This window comes from Hyperolius riggenbachi, chromosome 2, assembly GCF_040937935.1.
Source record: "Hyperolius riggenbachi isolate aHypRig1 chromosome 2, aHypRig1.pri, whole genome shotgun sequence".
In the NCBI taxonomy this organism is placed as follows: Eukaryota; Metazoa; Chordata; class Amphibia; order Anura; family Hyperoliidae; genus Hyperolius; species Hyperolius riggenbachi.
The window spans coordinates 100,679,560-100,703,996 of NC_090647.1; the positions used below are offsets into that span (position 1 = coordinate 100,679,560).

The window sequence follows — 24,437 nt, forward strand, 5'->3', positions numbered from 1 at the left end:
TTGTTGTCTTCATGGTCAATTTAATAAAAATGTGGTTATATGACCAATGCTTTTTCAGCTTCATCCTGGCTCTGAAGGAGGGGCTATACTACTAGCATTTGACAGAGGACTTCATTAACACCTGGAGAGCCAGTGGAATGGGGTCTGATCCACAGAAGCCAGCACTAATAAAATGGCCAATTGCAGTAAATACAGAATTTGTACTCTGGGTCCTGTAGTTTCAGTTTTAAAGGAAACCAGAGACGATTCATAATGCAGATTTGATACTTACCCGGGACTTCCTCCAGCCTCCCGCGGTCTGTCGTCAAGCCGCAATCAGCCCGGTAACTGGTTAAGCCACGTCAATTGGGGTCTTCATGCACAGAAGACCCCGACTGGACTGATGCGACGGAACCAGTTACCGAACCTGATTACAGCTGAATGCCAGACAGCGGGAAGACGGCGAGGGACTCGTATGTGTTTATGGGGCAGGTGGAAGCAGCGGGTAAGTATTAAATCTGCAGCATCAATCGTCTCTGGTACACTTTAAAGATGTAAAAAAAAACCTCCATATTATTTATACTGTGTGAGGTATCTCTGTGTATAGACAATGCTGTTGAACATACAACTCCAGACAGATAGGTCTGATATACTAAGGCATTTCCGGAGATCTCCAAGCATCTCCAGGTGGAATGCATTAAAGAGTCACTGTAGTGATATAGTACAATGCAGTAAATTATTTAGGACACCCAAAACACTTCCTATACCAATTGCTGTACATTGGAATGTAGCCCCACCCTCCCAGTGAAGTCACAGCCTAGGCCAGTGATCTGCAAACTTGGCTCTTCAGCTGTTAAAGGACAACTGAAGTGAGAGAGATATGGAGGCTGCCATATTATTGTCACCATAAAAATCAAATTTCAACAGCAACTGGCCTGAGTGTATTAAGTGATAAAGATGCTAATCCTGCATTCAAAACTTTTTATGCTGTTATGGTTTGGAGTTATCACATACTTTAGGAGTACTGGCCCTAGTGCCAAACAGTGCCAAAGAGTTGAATGCTGGGAGTTCTTTTTATCTATAATATATTCCTCCTCTTCCATTTATTTCCCTGCCTAGCTTTCTTATCTGAAACACCTCTGCTCACTTGTATTTACAAGTAGAGTTGGGCCGAACGGTTCGCCGGCGAACCTGGTTCGCGCGAACCTAGGTGGTTCGCGTGCGGGTACCGCACGCGAACTTTATTGCGGAAAAGTTCGCCCCATTGCGGTTCGCCCCATAATGCACTGAGGGTCAACTTTGACCCTCTACATCACAGTCAGCAGGCCCAGTGTAGCCAATTAGGCTACACTAGCCCCTGGAGCCCCACCCCCCCTTATATAGGCAGGCAGCGGCGGCCGTGGCCACTCGTGTGCCTGCATTAGTTAGAGTAGGGCGAGCTACTGCAGTCTCTCATAGGGAAAGATTAGTTAGCCTTAGCTTGTCCCTGGCTGCATACCTGTTCATTGATCCTGCCACTGCATACCTGTTCATTGATCCTGCCACTGCATACCTGTTCATTGATCCTGCCACTGCATACCTGTTCATTGATCCTGCCACTGCATACCTGTTCATTGATCCTGCCACTGCATACCTGTTCATTGATCCTGCCACTGCATACCTGTTCATTGATCCTGCCACTGCATACCTGTTCAGTGATCCTGCCACTGCATACCTGTTCATTGATCCTGCCACTGCATACCTGTTCATTGATCCTGCCACTGCATACCTGTTCATTGATCCTGCCACTGCATACCTGTTCATTGATCCTGCCACTGCATACCTGTTCATTGATCCTGCCACTGCATACCTGTTCATTGATCCTGCCACTGCATACCTGTTCATTGATCCTGCCACTGCATACCTGTTCAGTGATCCTGCCACTGCATACCTGTTCATTGATCCTGCCACTGCATACCTGTTCTGTGAACCCACCACTGCATACCTGTTCTGTTCAGTGGACCCGCCACTGTATACCTGTTTAGTGAACCCGCCACTGCATACCTGTTCTGTTCAGTGGACCCGCCACTGTATACCTGTTCAGTGGACCCGCCACTGCATACCTGTTCTGTTCAGTGAACCCGCCACTGCATACCTGTTCTGTTCAGTGGAGTTTGGTGTGTCAGTGTGAAGCAGTACCTTAATTACACTCCCTGATTGATGTATACACATGCAAGATGTTTTAAAGCACTTTAGGCCTGTCATTTAGCATTCAATGTGATTTCTGCCCTTAAAACGCTGCTTTGCGTCAAATCCAGATTTTTCCCGGTGACTTTTGGCGTGTATCCCACTCCGCCATGCCCCCCTCCAGGTGTTAGACCCCTTGAAACATCTTTTCCATCACTTTTGTGGCCAGCATAATTTTTTTTTTTTTTCAAAGTTCGCATCCCCATTGAAGTCTATTGCGGTTCGCGAACTTTAACGCGAACCGAACCTTCCGCGAAAGTTCGCGAACCCGGTTCGCGAACCTAAAATCGGAGGTTCGGCCCAACTCTATTTACAAGCAAGGCTGAGGTGACTCAGCGATTGGAGGATAAGACAGTGTAGTTCCTAGTATACACCTCAGTGGGAGTGTCTGAAGACTCTGGGAGGAGGGCAGCTAATGAATACACAATAAGCAAGAGAAGGGAGGGGGGAAATCAAGAGTCAGGGAGGATATGATGTCAGCATTAGCTTGGCAAGATGGCCACTGCCTTGAATAGGATTTTCTGCTTTTCCTTTATAAAATTCACAAGAATCAGTACGTGGATAGCACAATACACCTGTTATGCAAGTAGAAGTGGTATTTATCTACTTATATATGTTTTTTTTTTTTATTTCTAGGTTAGCATGGGTGTCGCTTGCTCTTTAAAGAGAACCAGAGATGAAGCAACCTCATGTATTTTACCTTATAAATCAGTGGGAACATGACAGTAAACACCTAATCTGCTCTTTGTTACATTGTTCTCTGTTTAATTTGCCTGTTATCACCTCTAAGATAAGAATCCGTCTGGCTTTGCTACAGAATAATTATAGCTGAGACTGTGTTCTTTGCTGTCTTCAAGTCCAAGCCTGCCCCCTGCTGGCTTTGCTCAGGAATCATTATAGCTGAGTCATTATAGCAAAGCCAGACTCAATGCTCAGTCCGGGATTCTTATCTCAGCTAGATAACAGACACTTTTAGCAGTGAGGATGGAACAGAGAGCATGGTAAATGTTTTCTCTAATGTTCCCACTGATTTCTATGGTAAAATACACAAGGGTGCTTCGTCTCTGGTTCACTTTAAGCAATACCATTTGCCTGGCAGCCCTGCTGATTCTCTGCCTCTAATACTTTTAGCCATAGCCCCTGAAGACGCATGCAGCAGATCAGGTGTTTCTGACAGTATTGTCAGATCTCACAAGACCAGCTGCATGCTTGTTTCTGGTGTGATTCAGAAACCACTGTAGCCAAATAGACCAATAGGGCTGCCAGGCAACTGGTATAGGTTAAAAGGAAATACATATGGCAGTTTCCATATTCCTCTCACTTCAGTTCCCCTTTAAGAAACTACAAGTCCCACAATGCATTGCAGGAGTCTGACAGCCACATTCATGATTCATAAAGGCAAATACATTGTTGGACGCGTAGTTCCGTAACAGCTGGAGAGCCAAGTTTGCAGATCACTGGCGTAGGGTGATTAGCTATATGGAATTCTCCTACGCAGATCATTCTGGTATACTAGGCATATTTCATACTAGCTTCAGGGCCTTCAGTAACCAAACATTCCACAGAGCTGCAGGACCAACGATGTCTCTGCCAGTGATACATTTCAGAATGCAAATCAGAGTGAGGAAAGATCCTACAATGGGTAAACAAAACACTGACTATTTTTTTTAATGGTCTGTTTTAACAAAGAACCAACCACTCAACATACTGTGAAATCGTGAAAGGTTAGTAAATTAGCGATTGCAATTCCCATTCTGGCACCCACAGTGTGAACTGTGTTTTTTTTTTTTTTTATTAGGAACTAAAAAACCTCTTGCTTTTGGTCCTGCATGCAACTGCAGTCACACAGTCATTCACAAACCTCTGAGAATCTCTGGTTCTGATGTAATACGACAAAGTACAGGTGACAAACACTAGTCACTCAGTAGCAGGCAAGGAGGTTTAAATTAATCCAAGTTTGCTGGATCACTCCTGGCAGGGATGTCAAACTCCAATCCTGAAGGGCCAAGTAGCGATGAGCAGAAATTTCGCAAAGTCGTAATTTCACATCGAAATTCACAATTACAATGTGAAATAGTAATGCGAAATTTTGTGAAAAATCATAATTAATTTTGTCTGTTGTAATCAGGAAACATGACTTCACGTGATTTTTTGAAAGATTTTCGCATAATTTTGTACCAACTTTATTAGTTAATAGCACAGCCCCCATATGTTCTACTATCACCAACGTTGCTACATATGTTAAGGGAATGTTAAGAAGAGTGGTTATAAATCACAAAAAGTATTTTGCAAAAAGACCTTGTACTTTTTGAGAAAATCGCTTTTGAAAAAAGCAAAAGAAAAATGTTTTTTAAACTAATTTTTCTGAGTTTAAAAAACATTTTTCCTTTACATTTTTAAAAGCGGTTTTCTCAAAAAGTACATAAAAGTACATGGTCCTTTTTGCGACTTGTACCCAATATTCTCCTTAACATATGTAGCAATTGTGGTGACAATATCTTGTATGGGGGCTTTGCTATGAACCGCTAAATTTGTCCCAAAACGACTCAAAAATTTGGTGAAAATTACGCGAAATTACAAATGATTTCACAAAATAATTTGAATTTACACATACAGTAGTAACTACGCAATTGCAAAAATTTACATAAAATTCTGCGTACCGGTAATTAGCTGATTATGATCATCACTAGGGCCAAGGTCTTCACATCTTTTTTGTCGCAGCTCAAATTAATTGATGGAACTGAATCAGCAAAGGTGTGGTTTATGCAGTAGAACACATTTCTCCATTTCTCAGTCCCTCCTAAACACTGACATGGATGTGGCCCTGGAGGACTAGGGCTCGACACCCGTGATTTATGGTATCTCCATGTGAGATGAGAGGAGATGCCTTAGTAAATCAGGCCTAATGCTTCATATTTTGCATTTGGGTGAGAACTATTATGATACTTCAACACTGTCCACATCATAACTATCTGTTCACGAACCAGGAACACTCATTATCTCTGTTGTATTTTTCTCTTTGCATTTCTAGAACCAATGTACTGTTAAGTTTATAGGTGCCGATATACATACAAGAAGAGCTAACAGCAGTGTTGAAGTTCAAGCTTGTGCTTACTGCTCGGTTGGATTGACGCAAAAATAATGACGTTTCCTATGTAGAACTTTAGAATCCTGATCAGAATTATTTCATTTATGCATCCCGATTAATAGATAAATAATACGTGTTCACATAATTAATAGGTTTTTATATAGGAGGATCTGTTTAAGTGATGAATCCACAATGCAATTCTTGAGTTCAAAAATTCAAAATCATACTTTATTGTATCAAAAGGATTATCAAAAGGTAAAATTGTTTGTTCGTTGTCCGGACACTAGTCTGTTTCGGGATGTGCACACTCTGTTTGCAGCTGAGGATCTACTTGCCAGGCATCAGTAGGGTGCCAGATTGTATCTGGTGGGAACGGATGCCCCAACATTTTTCTAGACTTATAGACTATATATATTTGTCACTTTGTAAAGGCCTGATGAAGGGTTAGCAACCCAAAATGGACTAGTGTAGTTGCCTGAAATGTACGGTTTCATCAAGCAAAGCATATTGTGTCTACTATCTGTCAAAACGGAATAATCTTCTACATTCATGTTATAAAGAATTTTTATTTAGAAACAGAAAAAGTTTTTACCTTTTGATAATCCTTTTGATACAATAAAGTGTGATTTTGCATTTTTGAACTCAAAAATTGCATTGTGGTTTCATCACTCAAACAGATCCTCCTATATAAAAACCTGGTGTTGCCTTGAGTGTGGTGGCTTGCTCAAGTGTGTATCTTCCTAATACCTACTTCTTGGTGAGGGTATTTTTTTCTCATGACTCACTCCCAATAAATACTGGAATACACATAATTAATAGTCACATATTTGATTAACGGGGTGCGAACATAAAAGACAAACTCACATTTGGCACTTCAGAACTTCCACACAGCAAATTCCATTATTCGTATTTGAATCCACCCGAATGCAAATACCAACACTAGCTAACAGGTCGACAATGTGCAAAGTATACAAAAATAAAAAACAAAATACACTCAAGTGAAACTGTCCGATCAAATCACCAGTCTCTCAATGCTTAATGTACTTGTGTCATCTTCTTCATTCGAAGCAAAATATCCTGGTAAGTCAAGCATCTGCTGCTCAGCCTCTGTGAGCCCAAATGTAGAATTGTCATAGAAAGAATAATCTGCGGCCCAAGGGAAGCTTTGGCACTTTTCCCGTCGGGGACTGCTCCTGTGGTAATTATCCTTAGGAGAAAGCGAGACATTCTGAGGTGACGAGCCTTTCTTCAGTCTGTTATGCTCTGGTCGCTCAGTTCTTGTTGGTCTGCCAGTAGTATGTCTGCTAGAGAGGAGATCATGTCTTCCCTCCCCTGATTGTACGTAGGGAACCTTCAATAAATGTCCACTTGCTTCAGTGGGAAGGGAGACGCCCCTTGTGAGGTTTTGTGGACTTCTCTCCATTTTGACTAGATTTTGCTTTGGCCTTTCTGCTGTGGAATTTTCCCACATCCGGGTCCTTGAGTTGTACATCATTGTCTGTCTTGGAGAAAGGGAGGTTAGACTTCTTTCCCTGTAAGGTTTAGCATGCTTAGTTTCATGAAAACTAGACGTTCTGCGGAAGTTATTTTTCTGATAAGCTCGGTCATGTTTTGGTTTAGTATCAGTGTTCTTAAGGTGGGTTGTTTTGGGCAAGGTTTGGTTTGAGTTTAATCCTGCTGCAGGTAGAACTTTGGCATAAGGACTTTCAATAACATTCCTACTATGGCTGTGTTTTTGCTCCAGAAATGGTGACTGTATCCTGAACTTATTTGCTGCCATCTCCTCCGAGTTGTTAGAGACCACTGGTGGGGTCATAGCGGTATCCACAGCCGTGTCGGCCATCGGGCTCTGGGAGACATGATATAATTTTGTGGCCTCCTTAAGGCCCTTCTGTTTCATCTCTTTTAGCTGCTGCTGGGCAAGTCGGTAACTGAAAATAGGTGGGATTATCTTCTGACTGTTTGCTTGAAGACCGTCATTTTCAGTAACAGCTGCATCATCATCAGCACCATGAGGAGTTGGTCTATGGTTTAAAGGTATGTGGACTCCATCTTCCATGGTTTCTGGAAGACAATCCCCAATCTCAGAGAAGCTCCCCCGCATTTGGTAGATGTTCTCCTCATCTGAGTTCTTCCGACAGCTTACCGAATGGGAAGAGCTGTGCCTGGCTGATGGACTGCACTTTCCAGCTTTCCCAAACTTCCTCCAAACGGTGATCACCACCGTAACGAAGATGATGAACAGACAGAGGGAAATCCCTGTGATGGTCACAGTGTTGCTTGTCTTATGGTCATTCTTTGTATCAGTGGTAACTTTGCTTGAAGGTTTTATGGCTAAAGCAAAAGAAAACACACAAATATGTTAGATTAACGGATGTGGCAAAAGTGTGTTATATATTAAAAGAAACAGATCAAGTCTAAGACCCCAAAGATAACATAAAATATGTGCTTATTTTGTAGGGCAGCACAAAAGTATTGAAAATAGGCACAGTGTACAGTAACAGCCCTGCAATGCCACCCGAGGGATCGGGTCTAGATGCCCGCCAGGCGACAAGCCTTGTACATTGTAATAACCCTGAATACCTTAGCCAACATGCAATGTGAGATATTTCAAGCCTTTATTTGTTATAATTTTGATGATTATGGCTTATGGATTATGAGAACTCAGACATATGAGGTAGTGTAACTTGCTTAGCGCCTTCATCTGATTGTAACAATAATGGCTGTGCATCAGTGATTTACCCACCAAATAACTCGAGCGAACTGTCAAATGTAGTAGATGTGGTACTTGGAGTAGCACTGGTGGCTGCGGAAGATGAGGTGTTCTGTGTTAAATAGTCAACCACGTTCTGACAATCTTGGGAGTTGATGGGACGTGCCTTCTTCTGAGCACTGTACTTTGGTCCAAAATCACATCAGCACAACCTCGCACAGACCTGCCAGGTGGCCTTCCTCTGGGTCTGCCTCTACCTCTGCCTCTACCTGTTTTGTCCGTTTTCTCCATATCGGGGGTATGAAGTGAAAGGTATGCACTGACTTGACTAATACAATGTGCAGTCACACAGGTGCAGTTAACATGTATGCACGGAGTGGTATATCACACTGCGTGCACTCACCTACGTGAGTGGGTGCACTGAACACAACAGGTAGGCATATGCAGTGATGGGTATTACAATGTGCACCTGTCACACACAGACAGGTACCGGACAGGCACAGTGAAACTGCGTGTGCTCACGTAGATAGGTGGGTGCACTGTGAACAACAGGTAGGTATATGCAGTGATGGGTATTACAATGTGCACCTGTCACACACAGACAGGTACCGGACAGGCACAGTGACACTGCGTGCACTCACGTAGGTAGATGGGTGCACTGAAATGAACAACAGGTAGTAGGTATATGCAGTGATGGGTATTACAATGTGCACCTGTCACACACAGACAGGTAGCGGACAGGCACAGTGACACTGCGTGTGCTCACGTAGGTAGGTGGGTGCACTGAAGTGAACAACAGGTAGTAGTTATATGCAGTGATGGGTATTATAATGTGCACCTGGCACTGGCACAGCCGTAATTATACCACGAAGGGGCCGTAGGCCAGCAGCAACTAACTGACAGGGCTGTATATAATGCAAGTGGGACACACACACACACACACACACACACACACACACACACACACACACACACAAAATAGATCACAAGAAAAAAGATTAGCTCTCAAAAGAGCTGTTGAGGGGTGCTTTTTTAGCAATAAGAATCAGGAAGGAGCAAGCTAACAAACCTACAACAAGAACCTAACTAAGCTTTCCCTATGAGAGTCTGCAGCAGCTTTCCCTTCTCTAATTAATGCAGGCACACGAGTGAGTCCGATGCCTGACGCTGCCTGCCTTTTATAAGGGGGGGGGGGGCGGGCTCCAGGAGGGAGTGTAGCCTGATTAGCTACAATATGCCTGCTGACTGTGATGTAGAGGGTCAAAGTTGACCCTCATGATGCACTATGGGGGCGAACCGAACTTCCAGAAAAGTTTGTGGTTCTCCGCGATCGCGAACCCCGGAAGTTTGCCAGGAACCGTTCGCCAGCAAACGGTTCAGGCCATCTCTAAACATAAAAGCATTCGCACATATTAAAAAACAGATTAGGTAAGTCGCTCACATAAGAGGTCCCTTATCACAAGGCACCCCAATCCATAGAACACGCTCTAATGTTTTAGAACTGGTGCCATCGGTCTCCTACTCGACCAGTTTTGTTTATTAGCGGCGTCGGGGGTGTCAGAGAGCAAATGGTTCACACCTTTTAAATAAACTCTTACCTTAAAGGGATACTGTAGGGGGGTCGGGGGAAAATGAGTTGAACTTACCCAGGGCTTCTAATGGTTCCCCGCAGACATCCTGTGTCGGCGCAGCCACTCACCGATGCTCCGGCCCCGCCTCCAGTTCACTTCTGGAATTTCTGACTTTAAAGTCAGAAAACCACTGCGCCTGCGTTGCCGTGTCCTCGCTCCCGCTGATGTCACCAGGAGTGTACTGCGCAGACACAGACCATACTGGGCCTGCGCTGTGCGCTCTTGGTGACATCAGCGGGATCGAGGACACGGCAACGCAAGCGCAGTGGTTTTCTGACTTTAAAGTCAGAAATTCCAGAAGTGAACTGGAGGCGGGGCCAGAGCATCGGTGAGTGGCTGTGCCAACACAGGATGTCTGCGGGGGACCATTAGAAGCCCCGGGTAAGTTCAACTCATTTTCCCCCGACCCCCCTACAGTATCCCTTTAAAGCCACCCCCTCTATGGAGCAGGAGGTTGGCCGATGCCCTCTATAACAGTGGGAGGGGTTATCTGTACAGATCACTACAGCAGTGGGAGGGTTTTCCATACAGATCCCCATCACTATAATGGGAGGAGTTCAGATGGCCATGATCCTGCCTCATAACTGTGAGGGTTTACTGGCCAAGTCCCGCAGTGGTAAAAGGGAAGACTAGTCACCTGGCCATAACAGGTAAAACAAACTTGATATAAAATATCAGATTTTGTGATCGTATGACCACATCACTTGATTGGAAGTGGTAAATAGTAAAGTCTACAGTGGGAACTGGCAATCAAGTTCTTCTAAATATCACCAAATCCCCACCATATGATCATGTTCCCAGATAGGTGAACCGACAGCTCTCAATCACCCAGAACGCATGACCACATGACTCATCATGTCACTGTGAAATGTATATTTAAAATGCTCAAAATAGTATGAACACTTTCAAATATTTACAACCCTATAAAGAGGGATCAATATTGTCTTCATGTAAAGAAAGACAAGACACAGAACATTTATATCGAATATTGTGCTTTTCTCCTAGAGGACTCATGCCAAAAATGCAGCCACTAGGGTGCTCTCCATAGGCAGTAAGGGTGTCTCTTGCCCAAGGACTCCTTACTGAATAGGTGCTGGCTTACCGAACAGGAAGAGCCGAGATTCACACCCTGGTCTCTTGTGTGAGAGGCAGTAACCAACCAGTACAATATCCAGCCACTGCTCGATAGTGTAAATGTAAAATCTAAAGCCCACTAGATACAATGAGGTGGAGTCCTCCAGGGTGAACAGGATATCCCTTCTTTAAAGTGCTTTATTTACATTTCTTTATATTAAACCAAGAAATTGTTAAAAGGTACAATTAACATGAATCCAATAGCAAATTACAAACAAAACATAAATAACTAAAATTAGAATTAAAACATTCTAAGAATTAAGAGATAAAACAGTTTAAATCTAGTTCCACATTAAATCCACTAGGTGTCAGTGTATCCTTGTTAAAAATCCAGAACCTTTTCTAGCTTAGAGATTTCCCTCAGAGCTCTTTTCCACTAGCAAATCGCCAAATTCAAACGCAAGCGATTGCTATTTTTCATTTATTGCGATTGCAATTATGCATTTATCTTTAACCACTTAAGGACCAGGGGTGTTTCATCAGATCTGTGGAGCGTGGGCTATTAAAGAGAATCTGTATTGTTAAAATCGCACAAAAGTAAACATACGAGTGCGTTAGGGGACATCTCCTATTACCCTCTGACACAATTTCGCCGCTCCTCGCCGCATTAAAAGTGGTTAAAAACAGTTTTAAAAAGTTTGTTTATAAACAAACAAAATGGCCACCAAAACAGGAAGTAGGTTGATGTACAGTATGTCCACACATAGAAAATACATCCATACACAAGCAGGCTGTATACAGCCTTCCTTTTGAATCTCAAGAGATCATTTGTGTGTTTCTTTCCCCCTGTTCTCATGCACTGAAGTTTCAGGCTGCTCGTTTCTTCCTGCAAACAGCTTTGCCCTTGTCTGAAATTCTTCAGTATGTGAAAGCCCAGCCAGCTCAGAGGATGATTTATCCAGCTTGTAAAAGATAAGAGAGAAGAGAGAAGCTGCTCTAATCCTAAATAACACACAGGCAGTGTGCAGAGAGGGGCCTGGAAGGGGAAGTACATAGCAGAACCACAACACTGAAGAACTTGGCAGCCTTCCAGACACAGGCCGACAAGTCTGACAGGGGAAAGATACATTGATTTATTACAGAGACAGTGATAGTATAAAGTGCTGCAGTAAGCCAGAACACATTAGAATAGCTTTTTGAACTTGTAGGATGATAAAAAATAGGATGCAATTTTTGTTACGGAGTCTCTTTAACCACCCTGGCGTTCTGATTAAATCGCCAGGGTGGCTGCGGGAGGGTTTTTTTTAAATAAAAAAAAAACTATTTCATGCAGCCAACTGAAAGTTGGCTGCATGAAAGCCCACTAGAGGGCGCTCCGGAGGCGTTCTTCCGATCGCCTCCGGCGGCCAGAAGTAACACGGAAGGCCGCAATAAGCGGCCTTCCGTGTTTCGCTTACCTCGTCGCCATGGCGACGAGCGGAGTGACGTCATGGACGTCAGCCGACGTCCTGACGTCAGCCGCCTCCGATCCAGCCCTTAGCGCTGGCCGGAACTGTTTGTTCCGGCTACGCTGGGCTCGGGCGGCTGGGGGGACCCTCTTTCGCCGCTGCAGCGGCGATCAGGCAGCACACGCGGCTGGCAAAGTGCCGGCTGCGTGTGCTGCTTTTTATTTCATTAAAATCGGCCCAGCAGGGCCTGAGCGGCAGCCTCTGGCGGTGTTGGACGAGCTGAGCTCGTCCAGACCGCTCAGCAGGTTAAGCCCACAGCACAGATCATGTGGCAGCCAGGGCGACCAGTCTTCCCCCCTTTTTTCCCCACTAGGGGGATGTCCTGCTGTGGGGGGTCTGATTGCCACCGGCTATATTTGTGTTGCGGGGGGGGGGCTCCTCAAAGCCCCCTTCCACAGCGTTTTCCGGCCTCCCCTGCTTTCCCTCCCCTCCTCTACCTGAGCGGCGCAGGACGGATATCCGATAGGCTTCTGCCTATCAGATGCCGGCGATCCCTGGCCAATCAGAGGCCGGGGATCGCCGATCTGCCTTACGGCAGCGGCGTATGATGTAAACAGCGGGGATTTCATCCCCGCGTGTTTACATTACGCGTGCAAGCCGCGATCTGCGGCTTGCACTCTGTTCACGGAGACACCCTCCGTGAACTGACATGGAAAGGCCGCTCGTCCATGTAATACCACTAACGTCCCGCCGCCGCCTATCGGCGTTAGGCGGTCGTTAAGTGGTTAAACATTGCAGCACAATTGCACTTAAAATCACTCCAAAAAGTGATTCCGCTTCACAAAAAAAACGAATCCCGAACATTGAAAATACTTTGTGCCATACCTATTTTAACCACTTAAGTCTATCTGGACGATAGCCATCCAGACAGACAACGCTGTGGGCTATCTGGACGCGTAAACATGTCCAGTATTATAGCGGCAGTTGCGCACAATTATCTGGCGGCTTTTACATAGCGGCGATTGGGGAAGGGAACCGAGGGTTCCCCAAACCAATTGCAGTGCCTGGAGTGAATGGCAGGGGCGTTCCTAGGGTCCTAGGAGATCTGGGGCACCTGTGGGCACAAGGCGAGGGGGGTATGTAGCAAAAAAATGGGCGTGGTCATACAGTGAGTGGGCGTGGCCATGGGTGGGGCCAAATTTACATGAACTTAGCAGCGGTGTAAGCTACAGATAACGGGCCTGCCCATCAAAATATTGGATGGAGCCCCATGTCCTTTATTTAAATAATTGACAATCAGTATAGGCATAGATCAAAGATGTATACGCACATACAATTTTGAATGGTCAATCACTGACAAATTTTACCACCCCCTGCATGTAAGTGGGCCAACAGACCAGGGGCGTCTCTAGCCATTTTGTCACTCCAGGCGAGAAAACCTGTGGCGCCCCCCCCCCCCCCCTGGGTTGCCCCCCTGATGAAAAGAATCGTAACGCAGCAATGTTTCTTCATGAGATAAAAGTAATGCAGCAATCTTTCACCAGAAAATAATCATAACGCAGCAATGATTCGCCATAAAATAATCGTAATGTGGCCAGCATTCACCATAAAATAATCGTAATGTGGCAGCGTTTCCAGAAAATTATCGTAATGTGGCCAGCGTTCACCAAGAAATAATCGTAATGTGGCCAGCGTTCACCAGAAAATAATCGTAATGTGGCCAGCGTTCACCAGATAATAAATCATAAAGTGGCCATCGTTCCCCAGGAAATAATCGTAATGCGGCAGCGTTCCCCAGGAAATAATCGTAATGTGGCCAGCGTTCCCCAGGAAATAATCGTATGTGGCCAACGTTCCCCAGGAAATAATCGTAATGTTGCCAGCGTTCCCCAGGAAATAATCTTAATGTGGCCAGTGTTCCCCAGAAAATAATCGTATGTGGCCAGCGTTCCCCAGGAAATAATAGTAATGTTGCCAGCGTTCCCCACTTAATAATCGTAATGTTGCCAGCGTTCCCCAGGAAATAATCTTAATGTGGTAGCGTTCCCCAGAAAATAATCGTATGTGGCCAGCGTTCCCCAGGAAATAATCGTAATGTTGCCAGCGTTCCCCACGAAATAATCGTAATGTGGCCAGCGTTCCCCAGGAAATAATCGTAATGTTGCCAGCGTTACCCAGGAAATAATCTTAATGTGGCAGCGTTCCCCAGAAAATAATCGTATGTGGCCAGCGTTCCCCAGGAAATAATCGTCATGTGGCCAGCGTTCCCCAGGAAATAATCGTATGTGGCCAGCGTTCCCCAGGAAATAATCGTAATGTGGCCAGCGTTCCCCAGAAAATTATCCTAATGCGGGCAGTGTTTCACTAAATAAGTATTTACTCACCTGCAGAAGACTCCTCTCTCCGACCGACGATCTATCTGCAGCGGCGGCGACCACGTGTGACAGGCGGGGGGCGGAGGTAGGGGCGGCGCCGACGTGTCAAACTAGCGTGCGACGATCGCACGCTCTGTACAGAGAGGGGGCGGGTAGAGGGGGCGGACCAGTAGGCGGCGGCATCGCACATAATACCTAACGTGCGTGCTGCTCGCTCTGAGGAGGAGAGGAAGGGGGCGGACCAGTAGGCGGCGCCGGGCACAGGCTGAGCTGCCTGTCACAGCCGGCGCCGACCTGGCTGAAAGAGAAAAAAAAAAAAACACGCACAGAGCGGCGAGAGAGCGCCCACTACCACCAACGGCGCCATAGGCAAAAATCTATAGTTGCCTAATGACACAGACGCCCCTGCAACAGACAATGAATTTGATGAACAGAGCTAAAATTGGCTAATCAAAATTGTATGTGTGTACCAGGCTTTACAGCTACATACTGAAAGTAGCAGGGATGAGCACACACTGCAGCTAGTTTACTATCAGTACAGGCACAGAGTCAGCTTATCCAGTACATACTGGAGGTAGCAAAGATCAGCACACACTGCGGCTAGTTTACTATCAGTACAGGCACACAGAGTAACAGCTTATACTGTACATACTGGAGCTGGCAGAGATCAGCAGACTCTGCAGCTAGTTTACTATCAATACAGGGACACAGTAACAGCTTATACTGTACATACTGGATGCAGCAGAGATCAGCACACACTGCAGCTAGTTTACTATCAGTCCAGGCACAGAATAACAGCTTATACTGTACATACTGGAGGCAGCAGAGATCAGCATACACTGCAGCTAGTTTACTATCAGTCCAGGCACAGAATAACAGCTTATACTGTACATACTGGAGGCAGCAGAGATCAGCATACACTGCAGTTAGTTTACTGAAAGTACAGACACATAGTAACAGCTTATACTGCACATACTGGAGGTAGCAGAGGTCAGCACACACTGCAGCTAGTTTACTATCAGTACAGGTACAGAGTAACAACTTATACTGTACGTCAGGGATGTAGCTGAGATCAGCACACACTGCAGATAGTTTACTATCAGTACAGGCACAGAGTAACAGCTTAGTCTGTACATAATGGAAGTAGCAGATATAATCAGGGGGATAGAGAGGAGGGAAGAGAGAGCCAAGAGGGGAAGGAGGAAAGAGAGGGCGGAGAGGGAGGAAAGAGAGGGTGGGGTGAGAGAGAGAGAGAGGAGAGAGAGGGAGAGAGAGAAGAAAGAAGAGAGAGAGGGAGAGAGAGGGAGAGAAAGAGAGAGGGAGAGAGAGAGAGGAGAGAGAGAGTGAGAGAGAGGAGAGAGAGAGTGAGAGAGAGAGAGAAAGAAAAGAGGGAGGGGAGAAAAGACAGAGGAGAGAGAGAGGGGGCAGAAATAAGAGGGGGGGGGGGGGCAAAGAGAGAGCGAAGGAAACAGAGAGAAGAAAGAGAGGTGGACAGAGAGAAGAGAGAGAGAGGGGGACAGAGAGAAGAGAGAGGAAGACAGAGAGAAGAGAGAGAGTGGGGGAAGAGAAGAGAGAGTGGGGGGACAGAGAGGAGAGTGGGGGGACAGAGAGGGGAGAGAGAGAGAGAGAGAGAGATGAGGGGACTGAGAGGAGAGAGAGAGATGAGGGGACCAGGAGGAGAGAGGGGGGCAGAGAAGAGAGAAAGAAGGGGACAGAGAGGGGGGGCACCCGGGGCAGAGAGAAGAGAGAGAGGGAAGAGAGATAGGGGACAGAGAGAGGGGGCAGAGAGGGAGGAGAGGGGGCAGAGGAGGGGGGAGAAAAGAGAGAGAGAGAGAGAGAGAGAGAGAGAGAGAGAGAGAGAGAGAGAGAGAGAGAGAGAGAGAGAGAGAGAGAGGAGAGCTGAGAACAAGGGGGAACTACTGGGCTGGCTGTGGCTGCACTCCTGTTGTTGGTCTGCAGCTGCTGCTCCTCTACTGTCTGTGTTCGCCCCCAACCCCCACCCCTTTCAGTTGCCACCACTTACTTACTGTTTGTAATCTTTTGCTGCTGGCTGCTTTCCTGGTGGTCTCTGTGGCACATCTGGTTGCCTGCACCTCCTTGTCCTCGGGCGGTCTGTGTGGGGAGTCTGGGGGACCGAATCTGGCAGAGGCAGGCAAAGGAGGGGGAGGTGGAGATGTGGAGTGGCACTGGCACCTGAGGACGGTGGTGTCCATCTGGCGGATGGCAGCCGAGCCGGGCAAGTTTGAAATCAGGATGGCGCCATGCGGGGAGTCAGCAGCTGGCTAATTTGTCTTTACAGTCGCGTGTGCAAGGGGCGGAGCTACTCTCTCCAGCCCCCTGCCTTTCAATTAAATCCAATGACCCTGTCAGGTGCTCCGGCTGCTCCGCTCCTGATTGGACAGGGGGCGGATACTTGGAAGCCGGGAAGCCTATTAGCGCTGCTGCGCTGGCAATGTGCAGCGAGCGCCTCCCACAACATGGCGGCCGCCATGTTCAGCGATCGGCGGACGCACTTACCTAATGTTCGGGGCACCCCATGTTGGGCACCCCAGGGTTGAGATTCGTGGCACCTCAAAGTCATATACGGGGCACGGGCCACGGATATATAGCGCTAGCGACGCCCCTGGTGAATGGACATGACCCTGATGAAGGGCCATGTCCATTCATAAAGACACAACATACATACGGCTTGATTCAGTGAACGGTGCTAACCCAGTTAGCACGCCTAAAGACTTTGGGCGTGATAACTAGGGTGCTAACTGGGTTAACACCGTTTACTAAATTCACATCGCGCAAAGTCCCGCACGCAAAACTTTGCACGCGCACGGCGCGGTGCGCGCGAAGCGTTGCATCGCTGTGCTATGACTGGGTGCGACTTTAACGTTGTGCGCACGCAAAGTTTTGTGCGTAGGACTTTGCGCGTGATGTGAATTTATCACGCATAAACCAACTTTAAAAAAAAACACTTCCTGGTAAAATTGCACACACCAAACATTTTAAGTAATAACAATAATACAATGAATATCTTCCAAAGCCTCTAATACTTTTATCCATAGACCCTGAACAAGCATGCAGCAGATCAGGTGTTTCTGACCATCCATTGTTGTCCCTGCAAGCTAGCCACACCTCCAGATCCGCTGGAATGCTGGTCTATGTGGCTGCAGTAGTGTCAGAAGTACACCAGAAACAAGCATGCAGCTAATCTTGTCAGGTCTGACATTAATGTCACCCAGTGCATCACTGCTGAAATATGCAAATTATCCATTGTTGTGCCTGTAAGCTAGCCACACCTCCAGATCTGCTGGAATGCATGGATGTGTCAACTTGTTTATATTACAGAGCCACAATGATCCAACATACATACAGTCTGTTTCGGATTCATTGATCCTCATCTGAAAATCCGAAACAGTCTGTATGCTGGATTATTGTGATAATTCTCTAGTAATAAGCAAGCATGTGATTTATAGAGGAAAGTCATCTCATTTCATAAATGGGCCTCCCAGATTGGTAACACAATCCCATCTCTCCAGGCATCAGAGGTGTCACAGGTGTAGATCCAGCTGAATGCTCAAGGACCAATCTTATATTTAATAATCCCTGAAGATTTCTATATGTCAGGTTTTCACCCCCGGGACATTGTAAAAGTCAGTGCTGGTTAATATGAGAGGAGACGAGTCACTGGGATGGAAAGGGATACCGAGTTGTGATATGTGAGGAATGTTCATATACAGTGTCTGCTGCCAGCAGATTTATGTCCATGTTACTCACTGCATTGCCAGTTCATGGCCTATAGGACTCATAACCACCTTTACGTTCTATTTAATCTGCTTGCCCTTGTGGCAGGGAACACACTAGGCAATGTTACTCACTGCATTGCCTGTCCATGGCCTATAGGACTCATAACCACCTTTACGTTCTATTTCATCTGCTCGCCCTTGTGGCAGGGAACACACTAGGCAAAAACGCTAACCTTGCGGAAAACGCACATAGTGCAAGTCAATGGGCCGCATTAAAAAACGCATTTGCTTGTGTTCTGCAATGTGCGTTTTTAAAAAGCTGCTTTTGCTGCATATTTTTCAAAATCGCACATAATGAAATTCAATGGTGACACAGAGGTATTGTGTTCTAGTGTGTTTTGTATGTGTTTTTATATTTTTGATCATGTATTTCCGCTTCCTGTTGACTTCCTAGTGATGCAAAAAATGAATTAAAAACGCATGCAAAACGCATATGCGATTTATATATGTGAACAGCAAATGCATTAAAAAGCACACAAAACTCAAGAAAAACGCATGTGCGGGAAAAACGCAATCGCACTAAAAACGCACAAACACATATGCAGCAAAATGCTAAGTTTCCTGCACTGCCTGGTGTCTTCCCAGCCTGTAGGTTTCTAATAGTGCTCACGCCTCTATTGGTATTCTCTGATCAGATTCGATCAGAGAGGGATCTATTGGATGATCGCATCGCATCTGCTGCCCCATCTGCTAAAAGTATGGGCACCTTTAGTGATATGGATTGTGAAGTGCTGTGGGAAATGAGTCAGTGCTATACAGCAAAAATACAAAACAATTAGTAGGACTAGGTGATCCATAACAAAAAGATACAATTGTAAAAGGCAGTAAGGGCTCTTTCACACTAGCTAACACATGCACAAACCCGATTTCATGCATGTGTTATGACCTACGGCATGACGTCAGGAAGTTGCGGTGCGACATGTATCAGCGACGCTAGCAGGGCCGGATTCACCATAAGGCCGTGTAGGCACATTCCTACGTGCGCCTGATAATGGAAAGGCGGCTCGCTCCCATCCCTGAGTGCCTCCCTCTCTTCTGTCCCTGTGCAGAGGCCCAAGTCAAGTTTAAATGAGAGGCTACTCACCTGACTCTCAGCATTCCACTGATGAGATCTATCTTCAACCGGGGGAATCTCTAGCTACCTAATACTTTGGGTTACTTCTAGCTACTTAATACTGAGAGAACCTCTGGCTACCTAATACTAAATGGCACCTGTAGCTACCTATGCCAGGAAAGGGAAGTAAGGGAGAAGTGACAGCTGGGACAGCCAGCACACTTGCGGTGCAGTTTGGTGGGGTAGGTTCATGGAGGGCGGAGACTAGGGTGCCAGGAGATCTGTGCCTATAGGCTCCTCCTGTGATGTAAATCCGGGCCTGGGCACTAGTTCTAATTCACCTGATGGGAAACCGCTTGCTCCATACGATTAAAAGCTCCCAGATGCGTTACAATGTAATGCTCTGGAACGCTTTGTCTAATGTGAATGGTAACATGAAAGCCAACAGACTTTCATGTTACCTTTCTTACCGCATCCTAGGTCAGTCCTGTCAAAATGGACAGAACAGCTCCTAGTATGAAAGAGCCCTGACTGCAGGACAAATCCAGCCTCACAGTAATGGTTCCATTACTTACCATATAACCTTCATAGAGCTGACTGTTCTGACAGGAGCAAATGTTTCCGCCACAAAGCTGTCTTTGCTCACAAATGCCCACTTATAAAGACTGAACAGGAACAGCTTGTCATTTATGAACAGGGATGGTTGGAAACACAAATTTCCGATTCTACCTTCTGACAAGCGGCTTTCCGATTTCCGCAGAAATTCAGACTTCCGTTGTGTTTTGGGATTAATTTATTTTTTTTTGCAATTTTTGTTAAAAAAGCTAATTAGAGAAAAAAAAGTTGTTTTTTTGCAGAATCCGCTATGTTTTGCGTGCACTTCCAAATTCTCCGATTGGCCTAAAATTTCCGTGGTATTTCATTTTCCATTGACCTAAAATTTCCGAGTTTCTGTAATTATTATTATTATTTAGTATTTATATAGCGCCGACATCTTCCGAAGCGCTGCACAGAGTATATTGTCTTGTCACTTCACTGTCCTTCAGAGGAGCTCACAATCGAATCCCTACCATAGTCATATGTCCACGTATGGATTGTGTAGTGTATGTATCGTAGTCTAGAACCAATTTAGGGGGAAGCCAGTTAACTTATCTGTATGTCTTTGGGATATGGGAGGAAACCGCAGTGCCTGGGGGAAACCTACGCAGACACAGGGAGAACATACAAACTCTGTGCACATAGTACTCTGGCTGGGTTACGAACCTGAGGACCCGGCGTTGCAAGGCGAGAGCGCTAACCACTACGCCACGTGCTGTAATGTGATATTTCACAAAAATTCCAATTTCTGTGTACCAATTTCCGCCGCAGAAAGACGATTTCCAATCGGAAACTGAGAAATCAAAATTCCACAAAATTCAGAAGCTCATCGCAATAATTAATATTCAAGAGGCACTGCAAAACCATATAGAAAAATGTACTAAATTATAGGATTTTCAATTTTATGTTAATTATCCTGATTTTAGCATTAGAAACACTTCCTATATCTATATATTGCTGTATGCTGGTATGTAACCCCACCCTCCCAGTGATGTTTAACCTAGGCTATTTAGTTATGCAGCCTTCTGCTCCAGAGCATTCTGGGAGACAAGGTGTGGTTTCTGCTCAACTTGGAACATACAACAATCAAATAAACCTGTAATAAATTTCAGAATGTAAATCAGGGTGAGGAAAGATTTTACAATGGTCAAACACTGGCTTAATCATTTCTAAAGTCATATAGTAAAAAATAAATACATTTTATTCATTATTAAGTTCCTCCTTAAGACTCACTTGAACAGTCTTCCAAAGAGCATGGTGAGGTCTCCTTTGCTGCCCCATTGCAAAGAGGCCTGAAGGATGAGGATGATAGGCAGGTTCTGTAGCGTTCCCGGTGGCCATCCCCACATGTGGTGCTACAAGAACTCCACGGCTGCCAGAGGCTCCAAGTCTCTAACATTGACAGAAAACAAAGAGAACCAGCCATAAAGACTTTTACTAGATCAACCAAGTTCAACTGTACAAGAACAATAACTTCAGCAACTGTAATCTCCTATGGTAAATCCAAAATATGGTTTATGCATATGAAAAATATAAAATGTAAAAAATTGTGAAGGAGGTGGACTGACCTTCACAACAGACACCAATGTATGTTTTATTAATGCTGGTGTTTATAAAAGTTTTAATAAAAATCTTTGAATTGGTGAATCTTGAACCTGGCAATGCATTGGTGCCCTTTCTAGAGGTAAATCTAAAGGCATCCAGCAAAGAATTAAAAACCTCTTACACTATATCTGCTTCCTTAAAAATTATACCCAGTTAAACCAAAATACTGTAAAATTATCAAGCAGTTGTACTCTACGCCCTACGGTCCGGTTTGCTGGTAACCATTCTTTGGTCTGAGGTTAAATCCTTCTTAAAAAACGTCCAAATCGTACATTAGTCTATCAGAGACTTTAGTGCTCCTTTGTCCTGCTAAGTCTGATCTTAACTCAGACCTGCTGTATTTTGCTTGCATTGTGGTCAAAATCACCCAAAACTGGGGCAATCAGACGGTACCCAAGTTGTCCATATTGCACCAAAAGTTCTCTGATCTTCTAGAACCTGAAATACCCTCTTGCCCTCTTCCTCTATATCTCATGTTCATATTGGAATAGTGGCGTAGCTAACTATGCCCCTTCCCCACCCCCCAGAACTCTGTACATAATAATTGATACGGGGCACACCAAAAAAACTTGCCAAGGTCAACCACAGTGTCAGAGATGCAAGAAGGGGAGGAAGAACAGTTTGTTAATGATTACTACTATTCAAAACATCTATAGAAATGATTATAATTTACAAGCAAAGGATCATTAGAGAGCTAATTCTGTAGTTGAGGAGGGGCACGTCTTGCCCAAGGGCACTGGTGCGGTCACAACATCTGCAACCCCTCTTACTATGCCACTGTACTGGGAAAGACACAACAGAAATCAGATCTCTGCATTGGGCAACAAGCTATTTGGTCTGTTATCAATTTTTTCTTTGTTTTTCTCTCTTTTTTTCATCTTTCAATGAACTGATGTTTACTCTTTTTTCATGCTCTACCTACATTCTGTTCTTTTTTTATTTTACCCCTAGCTTGCTTCCCTTCCTTCTCACTCCTATTTAGCTTGTTCTACTTAAATACTGTAAATATTTTTTCAAACTAGAATGTGTTAGTAGGCCCAACACTAAGAACATTGTAATGAAGCCTATTTTTTATTGGGCTCTCCAACTGGTTTAATCTGAGCATTTGCAGAAAAAAAGGACACCAATCCCTTGGCAGGATAAATTACTTTTATTAACCCTGTTAAAAGTAGAGCAGTGTTCATTTTCTTTGAATATTTCATTTATTTTACTTTTTACTAGGTGCTTTTTATATCTATGCACCCCTCTTGTACTCTTGAGGGAGATACCAAGAGTCTCTGCAACTGTCCTACAAGAGAGATCATGGACCGTAGGGGTGTATCCCTTGATTGAATCTCCCCCATGCACATTTAGTGGTTCCCTATAGTTTTTGCAACACAAACCTTTGAGAAGCACCTTTCACATTCTCTTATGTCTATAATAAGAACTTCTTGCAACTGAACAAGCTCCCTTTTTGCCTTCTCTTCCCTCTTCCTCTGCAATTTTTCAGCTAGTTACAATGAAAGTATGAAACTGTTTAAAAAGATTAAGGTAAGTTACAAATCTTAGTCTACACAATACAAAGGGGGTAAGAGGCGCCCAGAACTAGATAAAGCTAAATTAAAGTAGCAGCGAGTGCAGTGATTGGCCCTGGCCCAGTGATGGAGCCATGGTCCTGCCTGTGAGATCATCGATTCCAGTTAAACACAAGTTGCCATACTTTAGCCTCTTATTGTCGCTAGAGCTTTCTTCCAGGGGGAAGAAGGAAAAGAGGGCACATATGGCTAATGAACAAAAAGGGCGGACCATAGGCTGCAATACAAAATATCATCTATTGGGTGCCAGAGAGGAAATTAGGGCATCCGATAAATAGCGGTTGCAGGGATCGTGATAAGAAAATCTTTCGTTCACAGAATAAGGTTTGTGACAAATATCGTTTACAAATTCGTTTTGACTTTCGGTTTAACTTTTTTTTATCGTTTAGATTTCGCTTTCAGGAGTGTACTGAGTACATTTTCATATGTATAATGCTTAAATATAGTTTTCAAGCTTATTGTATTACAAATATATCGCTTTTGGTATTAACTTTGTTTTCAGAATTAAAATGCGTAAATTATAGTTTTCAAATGTATTATCTTACTAATATATCGCTTTTAATATGACCGTTATTTTAAGATTTGGAATGCGTACATAATTGTAAGGCTATTTATTCAATTATAAATATAATTGTAACACCTGAAGCTATGGCGGCTGGTTCCCTGTTCACAGGCCTTATCCGTCCCAGCGGCGTCTAGCACGCCGGGAATGGCATTGTCTCTTGCTCATAGGGTCTCTGTACCGCGCGGGTGCACACGGAGACAGGACCTTTATGCTGGAAGAAGGCGCGTCGGCTGACCTGCCGGTCGGCTGACATCAGGAGTGACTCGCGCCGCTCAGATTGGCTGATTGCTAGGGGGCGTGGCGCTGGGCTCTTCTCGGCTTCTTAAGCCTTCACAGATCATTGGCAACTCGTCTGCTGTTGCGAATACACTCGTGTTAGCGCTCAGACCTAGTGAGGTTCCTGTTGATGATAGATGTATATGCAGTGTTTGCAATATACATCTATCTATAGTTAGTTATTTTTACATTGTATTCTGATAACCTGTGTATGATTCTGGCTACTCTCTGACCTTGCTATTTCTATACGATTCTGTATCTCTGCCTTTCTGACTTAGTTGCTGTACCTCTGCCTGATATTAACTACTCTCTTGCCTGCCGATTTGGTACTATCTCTGCCTGCCTGTTATCGAACCTAGCCTGTCTGACTACTCTACTCACCAGTGGGCCCTAGCCACTAGTGAGGTGCTCTTAGCTATTAGAACCTACCAGCCC

At 44.9% G+C, this 24,437-nt stretch overlaps 1 protein-coding gene across 2 annotated transcripts in view; it reads right to left on the reverse strand.

Moving 5' to 3' along the window:
- Window positions 1-6,174: 6,174 nt before the first annotated feature.
- LOC137543989 (thrombospondin type-1 domain-containing protein 1-like) overlaps window positions 6,175-24,437 on the reverse strand; it is a 47,173-nt gene continuing 28,910 nt past the window's right edge. For both annotated transcript variants that reach the window (XM_068265045.1, XM_068265046.1), the window contains exons 5-6: window positions 21,216-21,374; window positions 6,175-7,627 (exon numbers count right to left, since the gene is read on the reverse strand). In XM_068265045.1, coding sequence (XP_068121146.1) covers window positions 6,306-7,627; window positions 21,216-21,374 — 1,481 coding nt within the window. In that variant the 3' untranslated portion in view covers window positions 6,175-6,305. The remainder of the gene's footprint in view (window positions 7,628-21,215; window positions 21,375-24,437) is intronic.